Source organism: Aplidium turbinatum, chromosome 3 (assembly GCF_918807975.1).
Source record: "Aplidium turbinatum chromosome 3, kaAplTurb1.1, whole genome shotgun sequence".
NCBI lineage: Eukaryota > Metazoa > Chordata > Ascidiacea > Aplousobranchia > Polyclinidae > Aplidium > Aplidium turbinatum.
Genome location: NC_137474.1, coordinates 15,302,916 through 15,321,615, shown reverse-complemented (window position 1 = coordinate 15,321,615; position 18,700 = coordinate 15,302,916). Strand labels below are relative to the sequence as shown.

The 18,700-nt window shown below is 39.8% G+C and overlaps 1 protein-coding gene across 1 annotated transcript; it reads left to right on the top strand.

The window, feature by feature from the left end:
- The first annotated feature begins 7,696 nt into the window (after window positions 1-7,696).
- On the top strand, window positions 7,697-18,643 carry LOC145766575 (uncharacterized). Its single transcript, XM_082578293.1, has 6 exons — window positions 7,697-7,730; window positions 10,113-10,202; window positions 10,711-10,740; window positions 11,411-12,238; window positions 12,971-13,978; window positions 14,012-18,643. The coding sequence occupies exons 2-6, from the start codon at window positions 10,145-10,147 to the stop codon at window positions 17,110-17,112; spliced, it is 5,025 nt and encodes a 1,674-aa protein (XP_082434419.1). The 5' UTR covers window positions 7,697-7,730; window positions 10,113-10,144; the 3' UTR covers window positions 17,113-18,643.
- The last annotated feature ends 57 nt before the right edge of the window (window positions 18,644-18,700 follow it).

Genomic DNA, 18,700 nt, shown 5'->3' with positions numbered 1-18,700 from the left:
GTTCGACTCATCAAGAATTATGGATATACTTTTACTGAACAGGGCAAAGCATAATAAGAGTATAAAATATTTGAGCTTCCGGAACGCCGTTCCGGAGAAGTCAATTTTTTGATCGAGCTTCCGGAGCGGCGCTCCGGACCGCTCCGGCTGAAATCCAGCCCTGGTTATAGCCTACCTAGTTTCAACCTCACTTGCACTAAACTAAGTTGGCAGTATCGTAATTTACCTTGACCGTCAAAAGTAAAAATGTAAAATAATTTTAAAATCGCATTCCGTTCAACACTGCTAAGCGTCTATCTAAGTGAATAATCTAACGCAGTGAATAATCTGTCATAGTTCGAAATACATCTTCATTCTTCACAACTTGAGGAATAATATTTGTACACAACTTTCTTATGCCAATAACAAAAGAGAACACGTTGCACTGTTAAAATCTGTAGTAAAATGTTTCTACTATTGATTTTCAGATATTTCCACTTTTTTTGTGGTACATTGTAGCCTACTTGAAAGTTGAGTAAGTATTACTCAATTTTTTGTAATATTTACTCACATTTTTGATAAAAGTTAGTGTGAGAAAAGTGGGAATAACTGAATACCAAATTGAGGGTAAATTTTAGAAGCATTTTTAATAGTGCACTGTAGGCTATATACCGGCGATGGGAAAGAACTTTTTTCCAAAAATATCAAGCTGACTGGCAACTAAGTAACAACTAACAATGTCAATAGGAATTCAATAAATAGAACGTAAACTTTATTTTAATATAGCATCACTTGCCAAGGCAAATTTTTCTATCAGCATTCAAACCTAGCTTCTCACATATGTCTGATTCTGATGACATTATGATCAGATTGTTTAAGCGGTCTTGAATCATGGTGGTTCTAAGTCGCAATTTTCAGTTTTGAAAGCGATCTTTCTGCTGAGCAATTTAGGGTGGAGTGAAAATAACTTTTTCGCGAAATTCAAAAAAATAGCCCCCTAAAAAGTTGCTTTTGTTCATGAAAAACACATTTGTGAAAAAAAAAAAATAAAAAAAATAATGGCTTGATGAAGCTCAATCCACAAATCAAAGATGGCCGCCAACTTTGCTTGAAAATACAGTAAATTCACCATAACTTTGCCAATACTTGCCCAATTTTCATCATATTTCAACAAACTTTCCTCGTTCATGTCATAAAACACTAGAAATACATATGATGACAGCGTGAGCAAATTATGACGTCACCAAATCCAATATGGCCGCCAAATTATGTTTTTTTCACATTTCCTAACCATGTTACACACTTCTTTTTCGATTTTCTCCTACGTTTGACAGTTATATGATTATGCTGTCTTCTGTCGTGGGTACGATTGTTCCTCTTGATAATAGTAAATACAGATGGAAGCTTTATTTAGTATAGTATTCATCTAGAAATTAAAAATACCTTCAATAATTGCAACAGAGTAGGATAGGACGTTTAGCCGTTAAGCCCGTAGAATTAACGTTTCCAGTTCACGGCACGTGGAGGTAGTCCTACAGACCTACATGCAGTGGCGTAGCCAAGGGGGGGGTTTTGGGGGTTACAACCCCCCCTTTGGCACGCGTGTGACGTCACGATATTGAGAATGATGCTTTCAGTCTAAAAAAAAATTGCCTAATTTTAAACAAAATTGCATTAAAAGAGCGAGTTTTTCCAATACCAAACATTCAAATATCTCAGCCAGGAATTAGCAACAAGAAAACACAGAGACTTAGCTTTATTTCCGAAAAATGCCGAAGAAAACATGATCTTATCCTTTTGCTATGCTACTGGACAGCACCATTTTACAGGAATATTCGTACCCACATTTTTGTTGAAAATGCTCTCAGAATGCACCAAATTCAAAGTAATTTTTCAAAATTTTCTGGGGGAGGCCCCCCAGACCCCCCGCCGCTGGGTGGTCAAAACCCCCTCTTTCAAAATTCCTGGCTACGCTACTGCCTACATGTGAATCTTTTAGGAGACAAACCGGGGATAGAATATGTTTGTCGCCCAAGGGCATTCTGGGAAGTCCAAGGTATATGAATTTCACCCCAGAATGACCTGTTCAATGTAACCTTCACTGAAATTCTAAACTTTGAAACCAGCCTTGCTGTCAAACTTTGGTATTTTGCGCATGCTCTCTAATCGAGCCCTGATGAAACCATCTTTGTTATCTTCTCCACAAACGGAGCCTGAAGTTTCTGTCACAAGCTTAACATGGCGTTCCACAGCTTTGGTTATGACAGGGGAAACTTTCAACTGTGAGAGGACTCATCGTGAATGGATTTGTTTTGATCATATTAGTCAAATCTTCATTGCTAAGGTTTTTGGTGTGGGGAGGTTCAGTGATATCTTCGGTCTGCCAGTCAATTATTTCTATATAATTCCTAGCGTGAAGGTTCAAGGTTGGCACTCTAAAAACTCGCACTGTACTGCTGCTCTTGCGTTCTCTGGACTTCAGTATTCGCCTGAGAGCCAGTTCTCTGATACTGATGTTGTCGTCTGCCAACATCGCCAGCAGAACGTTTTCAGGGTGCGCAAAAATAGCATTTCTCTAGATCATTCATAACAACTTCCTTAAGCACATCTTCAAGATATCTGGCCTTGTCTACCATGTTGTAGACATGTTTTGCTCCATCTGTACACAAAGATGCCTTTTTATTAGAGAACCACATCGGTGCATACACTTTCAAAATAAAGGTGACAACAGTCTTCAATTCTATAGACGGTGCTTCTGTTGAAATATACAACCGCAATATGCGATTTGCTAAAGTCAGCCATCTTGCTTGATTAATTGTACCAGGGCATTTGAGTGAAAGGTCCAAGGAGCAACGACCTTTGCTAATAGCCAGACAGATTTCAAATAGATACTTCTGATCGGTGCTTAAGTCTTTGGGATGCAGTATGTGCTCTAAATCACAAGGTATTTTGTCAAAATTTACCAGTGGTTGACGGTCACAGGTATGAACGGCTTTGCCGATTGGTCCTGCAAGTCCATGGGGGCCAGTAGTTGGACCATCTATCTTCTGAAAAAGATACCTGAGAGGAATCTCATTTGCATGCAACAAGCAGATGCACCATTGTAATGGTCTACCTAGTGACTCTTCAATTAATCGAATGACTCCCTTCTTTACACCAGTATTGACAACTGTTCCATCAGTAGGCCTACCAATTACATTGAGTTCATTTGTATCTACCCCCCTTTTTTCTAAATAATCTAACAACTTTGAAGCTATCTCAGCCCCTGTCCCGTTACTTGCACAAACATGCCCGTAGTAAGATGATCCTGGTTCTGTTATATTTGTTATGTGTTCCTCTAATATTATTTTACGGTGAAATTTGCCATCAATCTCTTTTGCATTAAATATTGTCTTATCTTTTCGGCCATCAAAATATAAACCTGTAATCTTTGTGCTGGCTTCACCTGACAAAGCTGTGCGTTTCTTCATCCTTTCCCTGCGAACTTTGCTTCTGTCGATCACCAGCAAGGAGTTGCCGCCTTGAACATCAGCAAGAACAGAGCTCGCTATGGCTGCTGCTGCCCTATCTGAGACTCCATATCTGTCACAAATGGTTGCCATTGTTTGCAAAGATTTGGGGAAGACCTTTCTCTTCTTTGGACAGGAAGCATCTATATATGTACCACTATTGTTAGGACATTCTCTGTCACTGTTACTGTCACTATGATAAACCTGAGATGATGCAGACGACTGAGTTGCACAACTTCTTGGGGTCATTTCACAATGCTTTAACAATGTTCTCCTTTTGTTTCTTTTTTCTAGCTTTTGTGTTTTTGCTTTATCAATACTACCAATAATCATTTGCCTGGCATTTCTTTGATCTATCAGAAATTCCTTTTCGACATTAGGCAATTTACACTCTTTCTCACACTTGCAGTTATACAAGTTAGCACACTTGCAAGCCGAAACGTAAAATAGATGGTCAGCTTTCTCCTTGAACTTGCAAAGCCTTTCTTTGTAACTATCTTTGTCTTTATCTCGCTTATAGTTCTTCAGAATAAGCCTGTATTCCTTGTAGATTGAGTCCATCATTTGTTCCATCCTAAGATACGTCACAATAGGGATTGATGCCTTGTGTCACAAGTATTTCTGGTATAAGATGAACACTTTTGAACAGGTCTGCAATACGCAATCATACCCATTGAAGAAGAGAACGTAGCCTATATAACTATAAAAAAATGAAAGAAGAAATAGTAGAAACGGAAAAAATGCAAAAAAAACATAATTTGGCGGCCATATTGGATTTGGTGACGTCATAATTTGCTCACGCTGTCATCATATGCATTTCTAGTGTTTTATGACATGAACGAGGAAAGTTTGTTGAAATATGATGAAAATTGGGCAAGTATTGGCAAAGTTATGGTGAATTTACTGTATTTTCAAGCAAAGTTGGCGGCCATCTTTGATTTGTGGATTGAGCTTCATCAAGCCATTATTTTTTTTTTTCACAAATGTGTTTTTCATGAACAAAAGCAACTTTTTAGGGGGCTATGTTTTTGAATTTCGCAAAAAAGTTATTTTCACTCCACCCTACGAGTAAGCATGAAGTGACGGGCAACGAAAGTGACTTTGTTAAAATCACAACATTGCTGTAGCAATTGCCCTGGCCACGAATTATGCAGTAAGTTATAGGTCTGTCAATGTTGCATCTGGGTTTAAAAAAATAGTGTTTTGCAGCAGTTGCAATTTGAGATCGTACAGATTAAGGTCGTCACGGTGTAATGTTGGCTATGGCATATTTCGTCCGAAATCGTCTTGGAGCTAAATATCCTAGTTTGCGTAGCACAAATGAACTTGCTTGATTAAATCGTGATATTATCGTTTGCTGCGTGATATCAAGAACCTGAAATATAAAATGGTGAATACAAAGAAATGAGAGCAGATTCGCAGAGTAATTTCGGAGTAGCCTACAAAATATAAAATTTACTTGAGCGGAACGTGCGCTACATTACATATCGACTGCTATCAAACTATCACAAACCTGAAAATTAAACTGCACGCGGAAGCGATCTTTTCCAGTAAGGTTAGCGACAGTGTGACGATTTTATCGTCAAGTCGTTTTGGAATTTTTCTCTTTTGTGAACTACCAGAGCTGTAAACATCGATGGAAAACCGCTAATGATACTATACATTTTGAAAGCCTATTTTAAATAAATTCGCAATTAAAAATAGGGTTTATTTCAATGCAATCTGATGACATTGCCAAGGACTTTTTTGACAATTTTTCAAGTGAAACGAATAGTCTTCATCCCGCCCACCTGCAAATGAAGTGCGTGGATATTGAATAAACAAACAAAAAAAATCTTTTTTGTTAAAGGTTGGATAGAAAAGGCATTGGAATTCACGTCTTGGCCTATGCCTTAATTCATCATCTCCAGAATGGAGATCTGAAGTAGCCTAATCAGGCTCTGCGCCATCTTTAACTCAGGTACAGGTCTCATCAATCGGCCTATGGGAGAGTGTTGGCACGAATGTCTATCATTTCCGTTCAACCGACCATTAACATCTTCCTCTTCTTGCAAGTGTGACGCTGCGGAACAGACTGCAGATGATGTTATCAATATCTCAATATTGTAGACCTACCACACTTGTCCATGAAAATGAGCAGAAGATTGTTGGTTGGTCTTTCAATGTATTCCAAGCACACATCGACAAACTGGGTTGGTAAAATAACACACCCTCGTCCGAGTTGTAGGGCATTGCATTTCTCGACGGTATGTCAACTTTTGCTGTGATCTTGTGCTTAAGTTAAACCGTAATCCATGTTAAACTTTAGTGGTCCACAAAGTCCTATATATCCCTTTGTACAAGAAAGGTTTATGCTCCAGCTATAAGACAACTCGAGCGTGTAAAATGAACATGTTTGTTGGAATAATGAGAAGGGCTTCTCTTTGCTGTGTATGCCAAATGGGTTCGGTTAACTAAGCACACGAACAAACCGAGAACCTCTTCAAGTTGTCAGAGATTTGTCAAAGTAATAATCCGTTTTCATATCTCGTGTATATGACAACGCCCATCATGTGATAATGTTCTGGAATTGTGCTAATTCATCTTGTCATCCATTTGCTAACATGTCGCCAGTGACGTATAATGTTAGGCTACTCTACGTCATGACAGCTTTGTGAATCCTCTCAGATGCTCGAAACATTGCCGGTTGGAGGCCTCCCAAGAGCATGTGGCAAAACATTTGATGAAGAATTTACAACGATAATAATGAGAACACACAGATAGTAGGACACAAAGGTTAACTTTTTCCACATCTTCCCGGTCAATTAATCTGAAATTGTTCATACTAGGCATAAGTCTGAACAGAATAAAAACTCAACTTAGTCTTAGCCCAACAGAGACAAAAGCAGTTGAAAGTAGTGGACTGACTACATTAAACTTGTCTTTAAAAATAATGAAAATATTTTACATGATACCGGTCACCAGAAGCTCCAAATGAAAATTCGGTGAAAAATGTTATGATCATGAGCACTAGCGTACGCAGGGGGGGGGGGCCATTGGGCCATGGCCCTCCCCCCTTAAGATGTTGTGTGACGTCACGATATTGAGAATGATGCTTTCAGTCTCTTTATGCTTGGGAATGATGCTTTCAGTGTAAAAAAACTTTCCTAATTGTAAACAAAACTGAATTAAAAGAGCGACTTTTGCCAATACCAAACATCTCAGCCAGGAATTAGCAACAAGAAAACGTAGAGACTTAGCTTTATTTCTGAAAAATGCCGAAGAAAACATGATCTTATCCTTTTGCTATGCCACCTGACACCACCATTTTACAGGAATATTCATACCCACATTTTTGTTGAAAATGCTCTCAGAATGCACCAAATTCAAAGTAATTTTTCAAAATTTTCTGGGGGAGGCCCCCCAGACCCCCCGCCGCTGGGTGTCGTCTTAGGCGAAAACGCCGTCGGGCTTCGCCCGCCTGTCGTCAAACCCACCTTTCCAAATTTTCTGGCTACGCTACCGTTAATGGCCCCCCCCCTTTGAGAAAATCCTGCGTACGCCACTGATCATGAGTGCTAAATCTCTTTCCGTCATGATGAGGAAGACACGTAGGCCTCATGGCTGATGAGGTGTCCAATATTCATTCTGGAAGCAAAATGACAAACTCACTATCAACTGCAGGCTGCAGTATTTCTTCATATTGCAAAGATGGTAGGCTGATAGTCGCTGGAGAAAAATTAATTTATTTTGTGAAATATTTTTTAGGCAAACTTTAAACTCATCAAATACAGGAAGAATGTTTCTAGGAAGAACAAAATTATATAGTTTTTGAAGTATTTCAAACATAAAATTATAAAGAGAAATATGGCCAATTCAAATATCTAAATTAAAATCTGATAAAAACGTGTTGCGTAGTTGGGTAGCTTAATGGAAGTTTTACCAGTCCATATATTAGGCAAAGTTAAATTCCAATTAAAAAACCCAGATGAGGTTCAAGCTTTTAAATTACTGTGAATTGCAAGATGCATCGTGAAATTAACGAGTGTGAGACGAAAATGCACCTTATTCGCTACTATAAAGAGTTATCATCGATTGCCGGGCGTTTTCAAAATTTGTTTAAAAAAGAAACAGTAAAAACTTTGTTCTGTACACAGATTGTGTTTGTGTGGCAAATAATCTGAAGACCTATAAAACGCAGTGCCTTGCTGGAGCCACTACTTCAGTGTAGGAATTTTATTGAAGATTATTTCAACCTAAAAGGTAAGCTATCTACTTTTAAATTGTGGTAAATTGTTTGAATTTATTTCATAAAGTGTCACAAAAAAACTCACCTCAAAAGTTTAAACTACTCACCTTTCTTATTGCATAAGTAATTGCTTAAATCCTGCAGTAGCCTCATGGGAAAGCCTATGCAAAATGAAAATTTTGTGGTTGTTTTTGTCCTGTGGAAAAATTCTGCTTTGTTGTTTATATGAAAAAACTACAACAGTTTAAAATTGTATTTTAGATTACTAACCTAATATTCGCACTAAGACATAGCGGACATAGTTTTAAAGCATAGTAGCAGGCGACAAGGTTAGTAGACCAAAACAAGATACTACCATTGATTTACTGCCTGTAGTCGTTGAATCAGTGCAAAAAGAGCGCACGTTTTGCTGATTGGGGACGTGATAGTACCCCAAGCAAGAAAGAAAAACATATCTTTTTGAAACACTTAGGCCTATTAAACATCGTTTGTATTTTCTGTGGTGTAAAAAACTGCCTCGCAGGCTACAGTTGTTTGAGGTAAAAGGCATTGTCGGTGTTGCGATGATTCTAAGCGTGTACACTCTACAGTCGCCCATCATTCATTACAATCCATTCAGCAGCGAATCTAGAAAATCATTTTCGGAGGGCACCAGAGTTTCAATCAAGCAAATTTACAAGATAAATAGGCATGTAGAACTTAACTGTGGTCTGAAAAAGCAAATACTTTGGTAGGAGAACTGGGGGAACGCCACACAAAAAAATTTTCACAACTTTTAACTTGCTTTGATCACTTTTGCGCATTGTGTGACCCAATATATCTGTTTTTTCTTTTGTTTACAAAATTAATTTACACAATTATTTTGTTTACTTGAAGAAAACTCACTAATGTAATAAACATTACACTTAGGCCTATAACTTCATTGAGCAACAGTAACTTGTTTTGTAAATTCGTAAATATGTTTGAATAATTGACGTTTTCAAAGAAACTGGCGGATAGCGAGATTCCTGAAATTGTGATGTAGCCTACTTTCTGCTACCACTTGCGTTTTTTTTTACGAATTGACAAAACGAAAGTTACCAGAGGCTACTTTGAAACAAAGCAACCTACCATCCCTAGCCTATGTTTAGGACTTGCATTTTGTATTTGATTAAATTGACCAGGTTTTTGTGAACGTTGGAGTTACAAGGTTCAATTTAAAAGTAATGTTTTGTTATCAATAATTTTTTTCATGACCACAGAAGGATTTCAATAATTTGATGTTTGACAAAATTTTGTATGTTGTTGCATAATATTTATTAGTGGAATTTTTGCTGTAGAATGTTGCACAGTCACATCCAGTGAAATAATGAAAACTCGTTCGATACATGCCTACCTTTCCTTATGATATACAAAGAACCCCACCTCCCTGAGTTTGCTACAGAATCAGTATTCTTTTTGTCACAAAATAAACGTCGAAAAAAATTTCCAACAAAATCATATATTACGTTGTTGTTTGTCATTTCAGTTTTAACTAATGTAAGATATAAATTTGAGATTTTAATTTTTTTTCTTCGTTCGTACAATTGCATCCTATTAGCCTAGACTGAGTCAGATGATTTGCCCATGGTCCAATAATACTTCTGTAAAAAAAAAAGTGTTGAACATTTAAAAAATCTTTAGACATTTATGGCGTGCTATCATAGTATTACTGTATAGGCCTGTCATTTTTTACCATTCTTATACCCGATATGGTAGCCTATCCATGGTTGTGCCATAAAAACAATAACGACCAAATGCAGACCAAATTTAACTAAATAAAATCACTATTTATTAATTATATCAAACTAAACTTTCAAAGCGTTTCACAATGAAGTGCCAGCATAGCAAATAACGTCGGCTGTTCTTTGGCCAACGATCGCAAACGTAGCCATGGGCCTTTCGACGAGAACCAGTCATTAGCCAACTAACAATACTTCTTCAGCTGAACAAAAAGTCACCAAAAAGAAGTAAAACATGTTCTAAATTGGTGATTTAATGATATAAACCATTTTTTCAAAAACTAAATATTGGTCAAATATTGATTGTTGACACATTAATATTTTTGCCGACGATCAGCCTATGTTAGCCGGTTCGCCAAATATCGTATGATCTTATGCGTTAACCTCGCACCAATGAAATACTTCTGGTGGTCCAACATTGGGTTAACAATGCGATGCTTGAGGCTCTTCAGGTTTAAAGCAGTGTCAAACAATCTCTTAAGGTCATTGCAGAATAATAGCCTATCTTGTTATATTGTTGAATGTTGTGTTTCTTAATGCTAACTATTGTAGCTTATATTAATATAAAAGTATTCATTTTCTAAAGTTCCTCCAAATGTGGGCTGCTCTCTTAACAGTAGTTTATTTTTAACTCAGGAATTCCTGGGAAGCAAACAAAAGGGTGAAATATGAGAATTTTGGTAGTAGCGCTGTTGGTAGCAGCTGTTGCGTCTATTCCTTTGACAGGTAAACTACTATTGTGATTGTTTACTGGTCATAATTATATTGATGATTATAACTAAATTGTTTACTAATCATCGTATGGCAGCAATGCTGAAGTGTCTGAGAGACCAGCTACCGACAATCAAGGCCGGGGGTTTCTGTCGTTACCGTACTATTTTCGGGCCAAATATATTTCATTGGCTAGGTGTAATGTTGAAGATACATGTTCAAAACATTTTACTTGCATAAAATGTTTTGAAAAAAACATAAAAGTATTTGTATTTTCTAAGGTTGGTATGCTAGAAGCCACCAATAAACAGTAATGTTATAAAGAATTTAAATCAAAATTTATATATAAAATGTTATAAAGAATTTATATATCAACATAAAGCAATTCAAAGCTTAAAAATGCTGAATCAAAATACTTTTTCGTTTTCAAAGCAAGTTTCACATTTTATGTCAGAATGAAACTCCTTAAATATACCAATGATTCATTTAAATGTAATAAAAACATGACTTTTATTTTTCACAGTGCATCAGAAGAGAGACAATGCAGAAAACAGTAAGTCCTTCAAATTTGTGCTATTTTATGCGATTGTGATATAACATGTATTCACAAATAATGCACTGTATTTCAAATACTACGAGGATAAACTTCAAAACAAACAAACTGTATGAACCAAATCACAATTTTTTTACTGCTAGTCAAAGACTTGCGTTCAATATCAAACCACTTTGAAATGAAATGATGTACTCAGACGAACAACAACTTTATATTTATGTACCTTAGAGAAGTAACGATTAATAAAAATCATTTTGATGCGACATAAAGGAAGAAAGGGGCTAAACTTCCTTTTGCTGAATTACCGACAATCCGAGATTATGTTTGTTTGTTTGTTTGTTTGTTTGTTTATCTTTAGTCTGCATTGCGGGAAAGCGAACTTGAGCGCTATGCATCGGTGTACGCCTTCCGACATACACCTGACCCACGCTGCAGCCGACGGCAATGTCTGATTTTCTGGTTGTCTACTCTACTTATGACTTAAATTTTGTACTACCCATTACTCGAAATCGATCACTGGGTAGAGGCAATTATCGTAAAGTTTCTTGCCCAGAGAAACAACTAGAGATTAAATACAAATCATCCATTGCAGCATTCTTGGTATATCTTTTATCATCTTCGAACCATCATTACAATCATACCTTCAGACGCAAAAATATCATTGTTTCAGGCGACATCGACGAAGCCGAAATACTGATGCACATCAGAGCGTACTTGCAACACCAAATGCAACAACAAACTCAAGGAAACAAAGGACATGGTGGACAAACCCAATCACAAACTCAATCACAGTGGAATAGACGTGGATTCCAATCTCAAGGACAATCTCAATCCCAAGTTGGTCATGGAAACGGTGGCCAATCCCAATCCCAAGGACAAACCCAAGTTGGTGGAGGTGGATTCCAATCTCAAGGACAATCTCAGTCCCAAGTTGGTCATGGAAAAGGTGGCCAATCTCAATCCCAAGGACAAACCCAAGTTGGTGGAGGTGGATTCCAATCTCAAGGACAATCTCAGTCCCAAGTTGGTCATGGAAAAGGTGGCCAATCCCAATCCCAAGGACAAACCCAAGTTGGTGGAGGTGGATACCAATCTCAATCTCAGGGTCAGTCGCACTTTAACCGACGTGGATATCAATCTCAAGGACAATCTCAGTCCCAAGCAGGTCAAGGACATGGTGGCCAATCCCAATCTCAAGGACAAACACAAGTTGGTGGAGGTGGATATCAATCTCAAGAACAATCTCAGTCTCAAGCAGGTCATGGACATGGTAGCCAAACCCAATCCCAAGGACAAACTCAAATTGGTGGAGGTGGATTCCAAACTCAAGGACAATCTCAGTCCCAAGTAGGTCATGGAAAAGGTGGCCAATCCCAATCCCAAGGACAAACCCAAATTGGTGGAGGTGGATTCCAATCTCAAGGACAATCTCAGTCCCAAGTTGGTCATGGAAAAGGTGGCCAATCCCAATCTCAAGGTCAATCACAATTTAATCGACGTGGATATCAATCTCAAGGACAATCTCAATCCCAAGCAGGTCATGGACATGGTGGCCAATCCCAAGGACAAACCCAAATTGGTGGAGGTGGATTCCAATCTCAAGGACAATCTCAGTCCCAAGTAGGTCATGGAAAAGGTGGCCAATCCCAATCTCAAGGTCAATCGCAATTTAATCGACGTGGATATCAATCTCAAGGACAATCTCAGTCCCAAGCAGGTCATAAACATGGTGGCCAATCTCAATCTCAAGGACAAACCCAAGTTGGTGGAGGTGGATTCCAATCTCAAGGACAATCTCAATCCCAAGTAAGTCATGGAAAAGGTGGCCAATCCCAAGGACAAACCCAAATTGGTGGAGGTGGATTCCAATCTCAAGGACAATCTCAGTCCCAAGTAGGTCATGGAAAAGGTGGCCAATCTCAATCCCAAGGACAAACCCAAGTTGGTGGAGGTGGATTCCAATCTCAAGGACAATCTCAGTCCCAAGTTGGTCATGGAAAAGGTGGCCAATCTCAATCCCAAGGACAAACCCAAGTTGGTGGAGGTGGATTCCAATCTCAAGGACAATCTCAGTCCCAATTAAATCATAGAAAAGGTGGCCAATCTCAATCCCAAGGACAAACCCAAGTTGGTGGAGGTGGATTCCAATCTCAAGGACAATCTCAGTCCCAAGTTGGTCATGGAAATGGTGGCCAATCCCAATCCCAAGAACAAACCCAAGTTGGTGGAGGTGGATATCAATCTCAAGGACAATCTCAGTCCCAAGTAGGTCATGGAAAAGGTGGTCAATCCCAATCACAAGGACAAACCCAAGTTGGTGGAGGTGGATTCCAATCGCAAGGACAATCTCAGTCCCAAGCAGGTCATGGAAAAGGTGGCCAATCCCAAGGACAAACCCAAGTTGCTGGAGGTGGATCCCAATCTCAAGGACAATCTCAATCCCAAGTAAGTCATGGAAAAGGTGGCCAATCCCAATCCCAAGGACAAACCCAAGTTGGTGGAGGTGGATATCAATCTCAAGGACAATCTCAGTCCCAAGTAAGTCATGGACATGGTGGCCAATCTCAATCCCAAGGACAAACCCAAGTTGGTGGAGGTGGATTCCAATCTCAAGGACAATCTCAGTCCCAAGCAGGTCATGGAAAAGGTGGCCAATCCCAATCCCAAGGACAAACCCAAGTTGGTGGAGGTGGATTCCAATCTCAAGGACAATCTCAGTCCCAAGTTGGTCATGGAAAAGGTGGCCAATCCCAATCCCAAGGACAAACTCAAATTGGTGGAGGTGGATTCCAATCTCAATCTCAGGGTCAATCGCAATTTAATCGACGTGGATATCAATCTCAAGGACAATCTCAGTCCCAAGCAGGTCATGGACATGGTGGCCAATCTCAATCTCAAGGACAAACCCAAGTTGGTGGAGGTGGATTCCAATCTCAAGGACAATCTCAATCCCAAGTAAGTCATGGACATGGTGGCCAATCCCAATCCCAAGGACAAACCCAAATTGGTAGAGGTGGATTCCAATCTCAAGGACAATCACAGTCCCAAGTAGGTCATGGAAAAGGTAGTCAATCCCAATCCCAAGGACAAACCCAAGTTGGTGGAGGTGGATTCCAATCTCAAGGACAATCACAGTCCCAAGTAGGTCATGGAAAAGGTAGTCAATCCCAATCCCAAGGACAAACCCAAGTTGGTGGAGGTGGATTCCAATCTCAAGGACAATCTCAGTCCCAAGCAGGTCATGGAAAAGGTGGTCAATCCCAATCTCAAGGTCAATCACAATTTAATCGACGTGGATATCAATCTCAAGGACAATCTCAGTCCCAAGCAGGTCATGGACATGGTGGGCAATCTCAATCCCAAGGACAAACCCAAGTTGGTGGAGGTGGATTCCAATCTCAAGGACAATCTCAGACCCAAGTAGGTCATGGAAAAGGTGGCCAATCCCAATCCCAAGGACAAACCCAAGTTGGTGGAAGTGGATTCCAATCTCAAGGACAATCTCAGTCCCAAGTAGGTCATGGAAAAGGTGGTCAATCCCAATCCCAAGGACAAACCCAAGTTGGTGGAGGTGGATTCCAATCTCAAGGACAATCTCAGTCCCAAGTTGGTCATGGAAAAGGTGGCCAATCCCAATCCCAAGGACAAACCCAAGTTGGTGGAAGTGGATTCCAATCTCAAGGACAATCTCAGTCCCAAGTTGGTCATGGAAAAGGTGGTCAATCCCAATCTCAAGGACAAACCCAAGTTGGTGGAGGTGGATTCCAATCTCAAGGACAATCTCAGTCCCAAGTTGGTCATGGAAAAGGTGGCCAATCCCAATCCCAAGGACAAACTCAAGTTGGTGGAGGTGGATTCCAATCTCAATCCCAGGATCAATCACAATTTAATCGACGTGGATATCAATCTCAAGGACAATCTCAGTCCCAAGCAGGTCATGGACATGGTGGCCAATCTCAATCTCAAGGACAAACCCAAGTTGGTGGAGGTGGATTCCAATCTCAAGGACAATCTCAATCCCAAGTAAGTCATGGACATGGTGGCCAATCCCAATCCCAAGGACAAACCCAAATTGGTGGAGGTGGATTCCAATCTCAAGGACAATCACAGTCCCAAGTAGGTCATGGAAAAGTTAGTCAATCCCAATCCCAAGGACAAACCCAAGTTGGTGGAGGTGGATTCCAATCTCAAGGACAATCTCAGTCCCAAGCAGGTCATGGAAAAGGTGGTCAATCCCAATCTCAGGGTCAATCACAATTTAATCGACGTGGATATCAATCTCAAGGACAATCTCAGTCCCAAGCAGGTCATGGACATGGTGGACAATCTCAATCCCAAGGACAAACCCAAGTTGGTGGAGGTGGATATCAATCTCAAGGACAATCTCAGACCCAAGTAGGTCATGGAAAAGGTGGCCAATCCCAATCCCAAGGACAAACCCAAGTTGGTGGAAGTGGATTCCAATCTCAAGGACAATCTCAGTCCCAAGTAGGTCATGGAAAAGGTGGTCAATCCCAATCCCAAGGACAAACCCAAGTTGGTGGAGGTGGATTCCAATCTCAAGGACAATCTCAGTCCCAAGTTGGTCATGGAAAAGGTGGCCAATCCCAATCCCAAGGACAAACTCAAGTTGGTGGAGGTGGATTCCAATCTCAATCCCAGGATCAATCACAATTTAATCGACGTGGATATCAATCTCAAGGACAATCTCAGTCCCAAGCAGGTCATGGAAAAGGTGGCCAATCCCAATCCCAAGGACAAACCCAAGTTGGTGGAGGTGGATTCCAATCTCAAGGACAATCTCAGTCCCAAGTTGGTCATGGAAAAGGTGGCCAATCCCAATCCCAAGGACAAACTCAAATTGGTGGAGGTGGATTCCAATCTCAATCTCAGGGTCAATCGCAATTTAATCGACGTGGATATCAATCTCAAGGACAATCTCAGTCCCAAGCAGGTCATGGACATGGTGGCCAATCTCAATCTCAAGGACAAACCCAAGTTGGTGGAGGTGGATTCCAATCTCAAGGACAATCTCAATCCCAAGTAAGTCATGGACATGGTGGCCAATCCCAATCCCAAGGACAAACCCAAATTGGTGGAGGTGGATTCCAATCTCAAGGACAATCACAGTCCCAAGTAGGTCATGGAAAAGGTAGTCAATCCCAATCCCAAGGACAAACCCAAGTTGGTGGAGGTGGATTCCAATCTCAAGGACAATCTCAGTCCCAAGTAGGTCATGGAAAAGGTGGTCAATCCCAATCTCAGGGTCAATCACAATTTAATCGACGTGGATATCAATCTCAAGGACAATCTCAGTCCCAAGCAGGTCATGGACATGGTGGACAATCTCAATCCCAAGGACAAACCCAAGTTGGTGGAGGTGGATATCAATCTCAAGGACAATCTCAGACCCAAGTAGGTCATGGAAAAGGTGGCCAATCCCAATCCCAAGGACAAACCCAAGTTGGTGGAAGTGGATTCCAATCTCAAGGACAATCTCAGTCCCAAGTAGGTCATGGAAAAGGTGGTCAATCCCAATCCCAAGGACAAACCCAAGTTGGTGGAGGTGGATTCCAATCTCAAGGACAATCTCAGTCCCAAGTTGGTCATGGAAAAGGTGGCCAATCCCAATCTCAAGGACAAACTCAAATTGGTGGAGGTGGATTCCAATCTCAATCCCAGGATCAATCACAATTTAATCGACGTGGATATCAATCTCAAGGACAATCTCAGTCCCAAGCAGGTCATGGAAAAGGTGGCCAATCCCAATCCCAAGGACAAACCCAAGTTGGTGGAGGTGGATTCCAATCTCAAGGACAATCTCAGTCCCAAGTTGGTCATGGAAAAGGTGGCCAATCCCAATCCCAAGGACAAACCCAAATTGGTGGAGATGGATTCCAATCTCAAGGACAATCTCAGTTCCAAGTTGGTCATGGAAAAGGTGGCCAATCTCAATCGCAAGGTCAGTCGCAATGGAATCGTCGAGCTGAAAAAGAAGTATCCGTTGCGAAGCGTGGTATTCAGCATCAACATCAAGGCCAAACATCTGTGACAATCGAAGTTTCTCATCAGGGTCAGTCACAAACACAAGTTGGAGGTGGGTCTCAAGGCCAGTCGCAGTCACAATGTCAGAAAGGTCAATGTCAGTCTCAAAATCAGGGACAATCACAAGGCAAACCTCCACCACCACCTCCACCACCACCTAAAAGCCCTAAGCCGAGCCCTCATGGAAGTAAGCACAGTGGTTCAAAGTCGCACAAGCATTCCGGATCACCGCACAGTGGATCAAAATCAAAACACCACAGTGGATCAAAGTCAAAACACCACAGTGGATCAAAGTCCCACAAGCATTCCAATTCGCATAAGCATTAACTCTTAATGACTCTTGCTGTTTTGATTTATTGCGTTAAATTCAATGTAAATCTAACGGAATTTTGCATGAATTTTAATGTGTAGTAGACTGCTTACTTTTGAATTTTAATCATAGTTTCAATGTAGCCTATCGTAATTCAAATGATCTTTTGAAAATGCTTTATGGTGTTGCTAAGTGAACTATTAATTATTGCGTGTGAGATACACTACATGTTTACAAAGCTAAATTCTTATGTATTTTTGAAATGTAAAACAATTTGAATATAATCGATGGTTCATCGATGATTGGTTAATTCAAAAACTGTACCTTCATTGTGCACAAAAAACACAATTATATGCACACATTTACGCTTTATGCAAGTAGTACGATTGACAACTAAATACAAAAAAGCAACATGAATTCTAGGCGTACTCCTAAATACTTGGCAGTTTGACTTCGAATTCCTTAAAATCAACACTTGGTAATAACGTTTATTTATTTTTTAGGAAAGTATGATGGTACTGCATTTTAATTAACATATGTGCGAATTTTTTATTAGCATCACCAGCGTTTTGACTTATAGCAGTATGAAAAAGGATTATTATTGATCTGGATAGTAGTTCTATGCTGTTAGAATTTTATGTACAGCACTGTCAAAAGAACTTTAGTTCCTTTTTTGTGGCAGCGGCTATTTTCTGATATTAACTTTGGACTATTTGCTTGTGATGTAGCTGTAAAGAAAATTTTAGGGGAGCAACTGTAGGGGGGGCAAACGTCATTCAACATTGCTTACAAAGGCATTAGAACGTTGTAATACTATCAAAACGTATTGTTTGGGCGAGAAAGATAAAATTTTGGAGAGGCGATTGCTCTCCCAAGACTCTCCCCTGTGGCTACGTCCCTGCTATTTGCGCTACAAGTTTCATTTGATTATTGCAAGATAAAAATATGTCATGCAATAATATAATTGATGCTTAGATAAACCAATTTCGTAACATAATGGTAAAAGTTTAGTTATATTTTGACACATCAGTGAATTACTTAAAATTTGGTCGGATTGGGTGTTAATGACGCGGTCACTTGTCATACTGCATGGTTTGTGATGTGTCCCTCGAACAAAGAAATTGCTGTGGCCTACTTAACATACTGTATAATCAAATCGTGATCTACGATCAAACTCGTTGAGATGAAGATCTTAAACCATTCTTCGCTTCTTGGTAGATTGGAAATTTCGCATTTTGTTCGGTGAAAGAATAGACTATTATTTCACATAAAGCTGATAGCCTATGCAAGCTTTTTAAGCAGATATTGACAAGTGAAACAATTGCCGATTAAAACTACCAATGTGCTGCTTTTTGCTGCTGAGGTTGAACCGTTGGATTTTATACATTAGTTCTTGAATTGAATTATTATAATGTTGTTTGTTTCAATGATACGCGGAGATCTAATTAACTTGTAATTATTTACGCAATTATAACGTCATAAATTGATAGCTTACTTTGTTTAGCTGTCTTTCGTTGTTTACAAAATACATTTGCACTTCTATTCTCATTTTTTTTTTTATATTCTCATGGTCCACTCCAACAGTGCATTCAGTTAAGAGCTCGA

Excerpts from the sequence above, each read along its gene's own strand:
- LOC145766575 (XM_082578293.1), top strand. The coding sequence starts at position 10,145 with ATGAGAATTTTGGTAGTAGCGCTGTTGGTAGCAGCTGTTGCGTCTATT. Across the intron at positions 12,239-12,970 it reads TCAATCACAATTTAATCGAC|GTGGATATCAATCTCAAGGA; the intron begins GTGGATATCAAT and ends AAGTTGGTGGAG. Across the intron at positions 13,979-14,011 it reads ACAATCTCAGTCCCAAGCAG|GTCAATCACAATTTAATCGA; the intron begins GTCATGGAAAAG and ends CCCAATCTCAAG.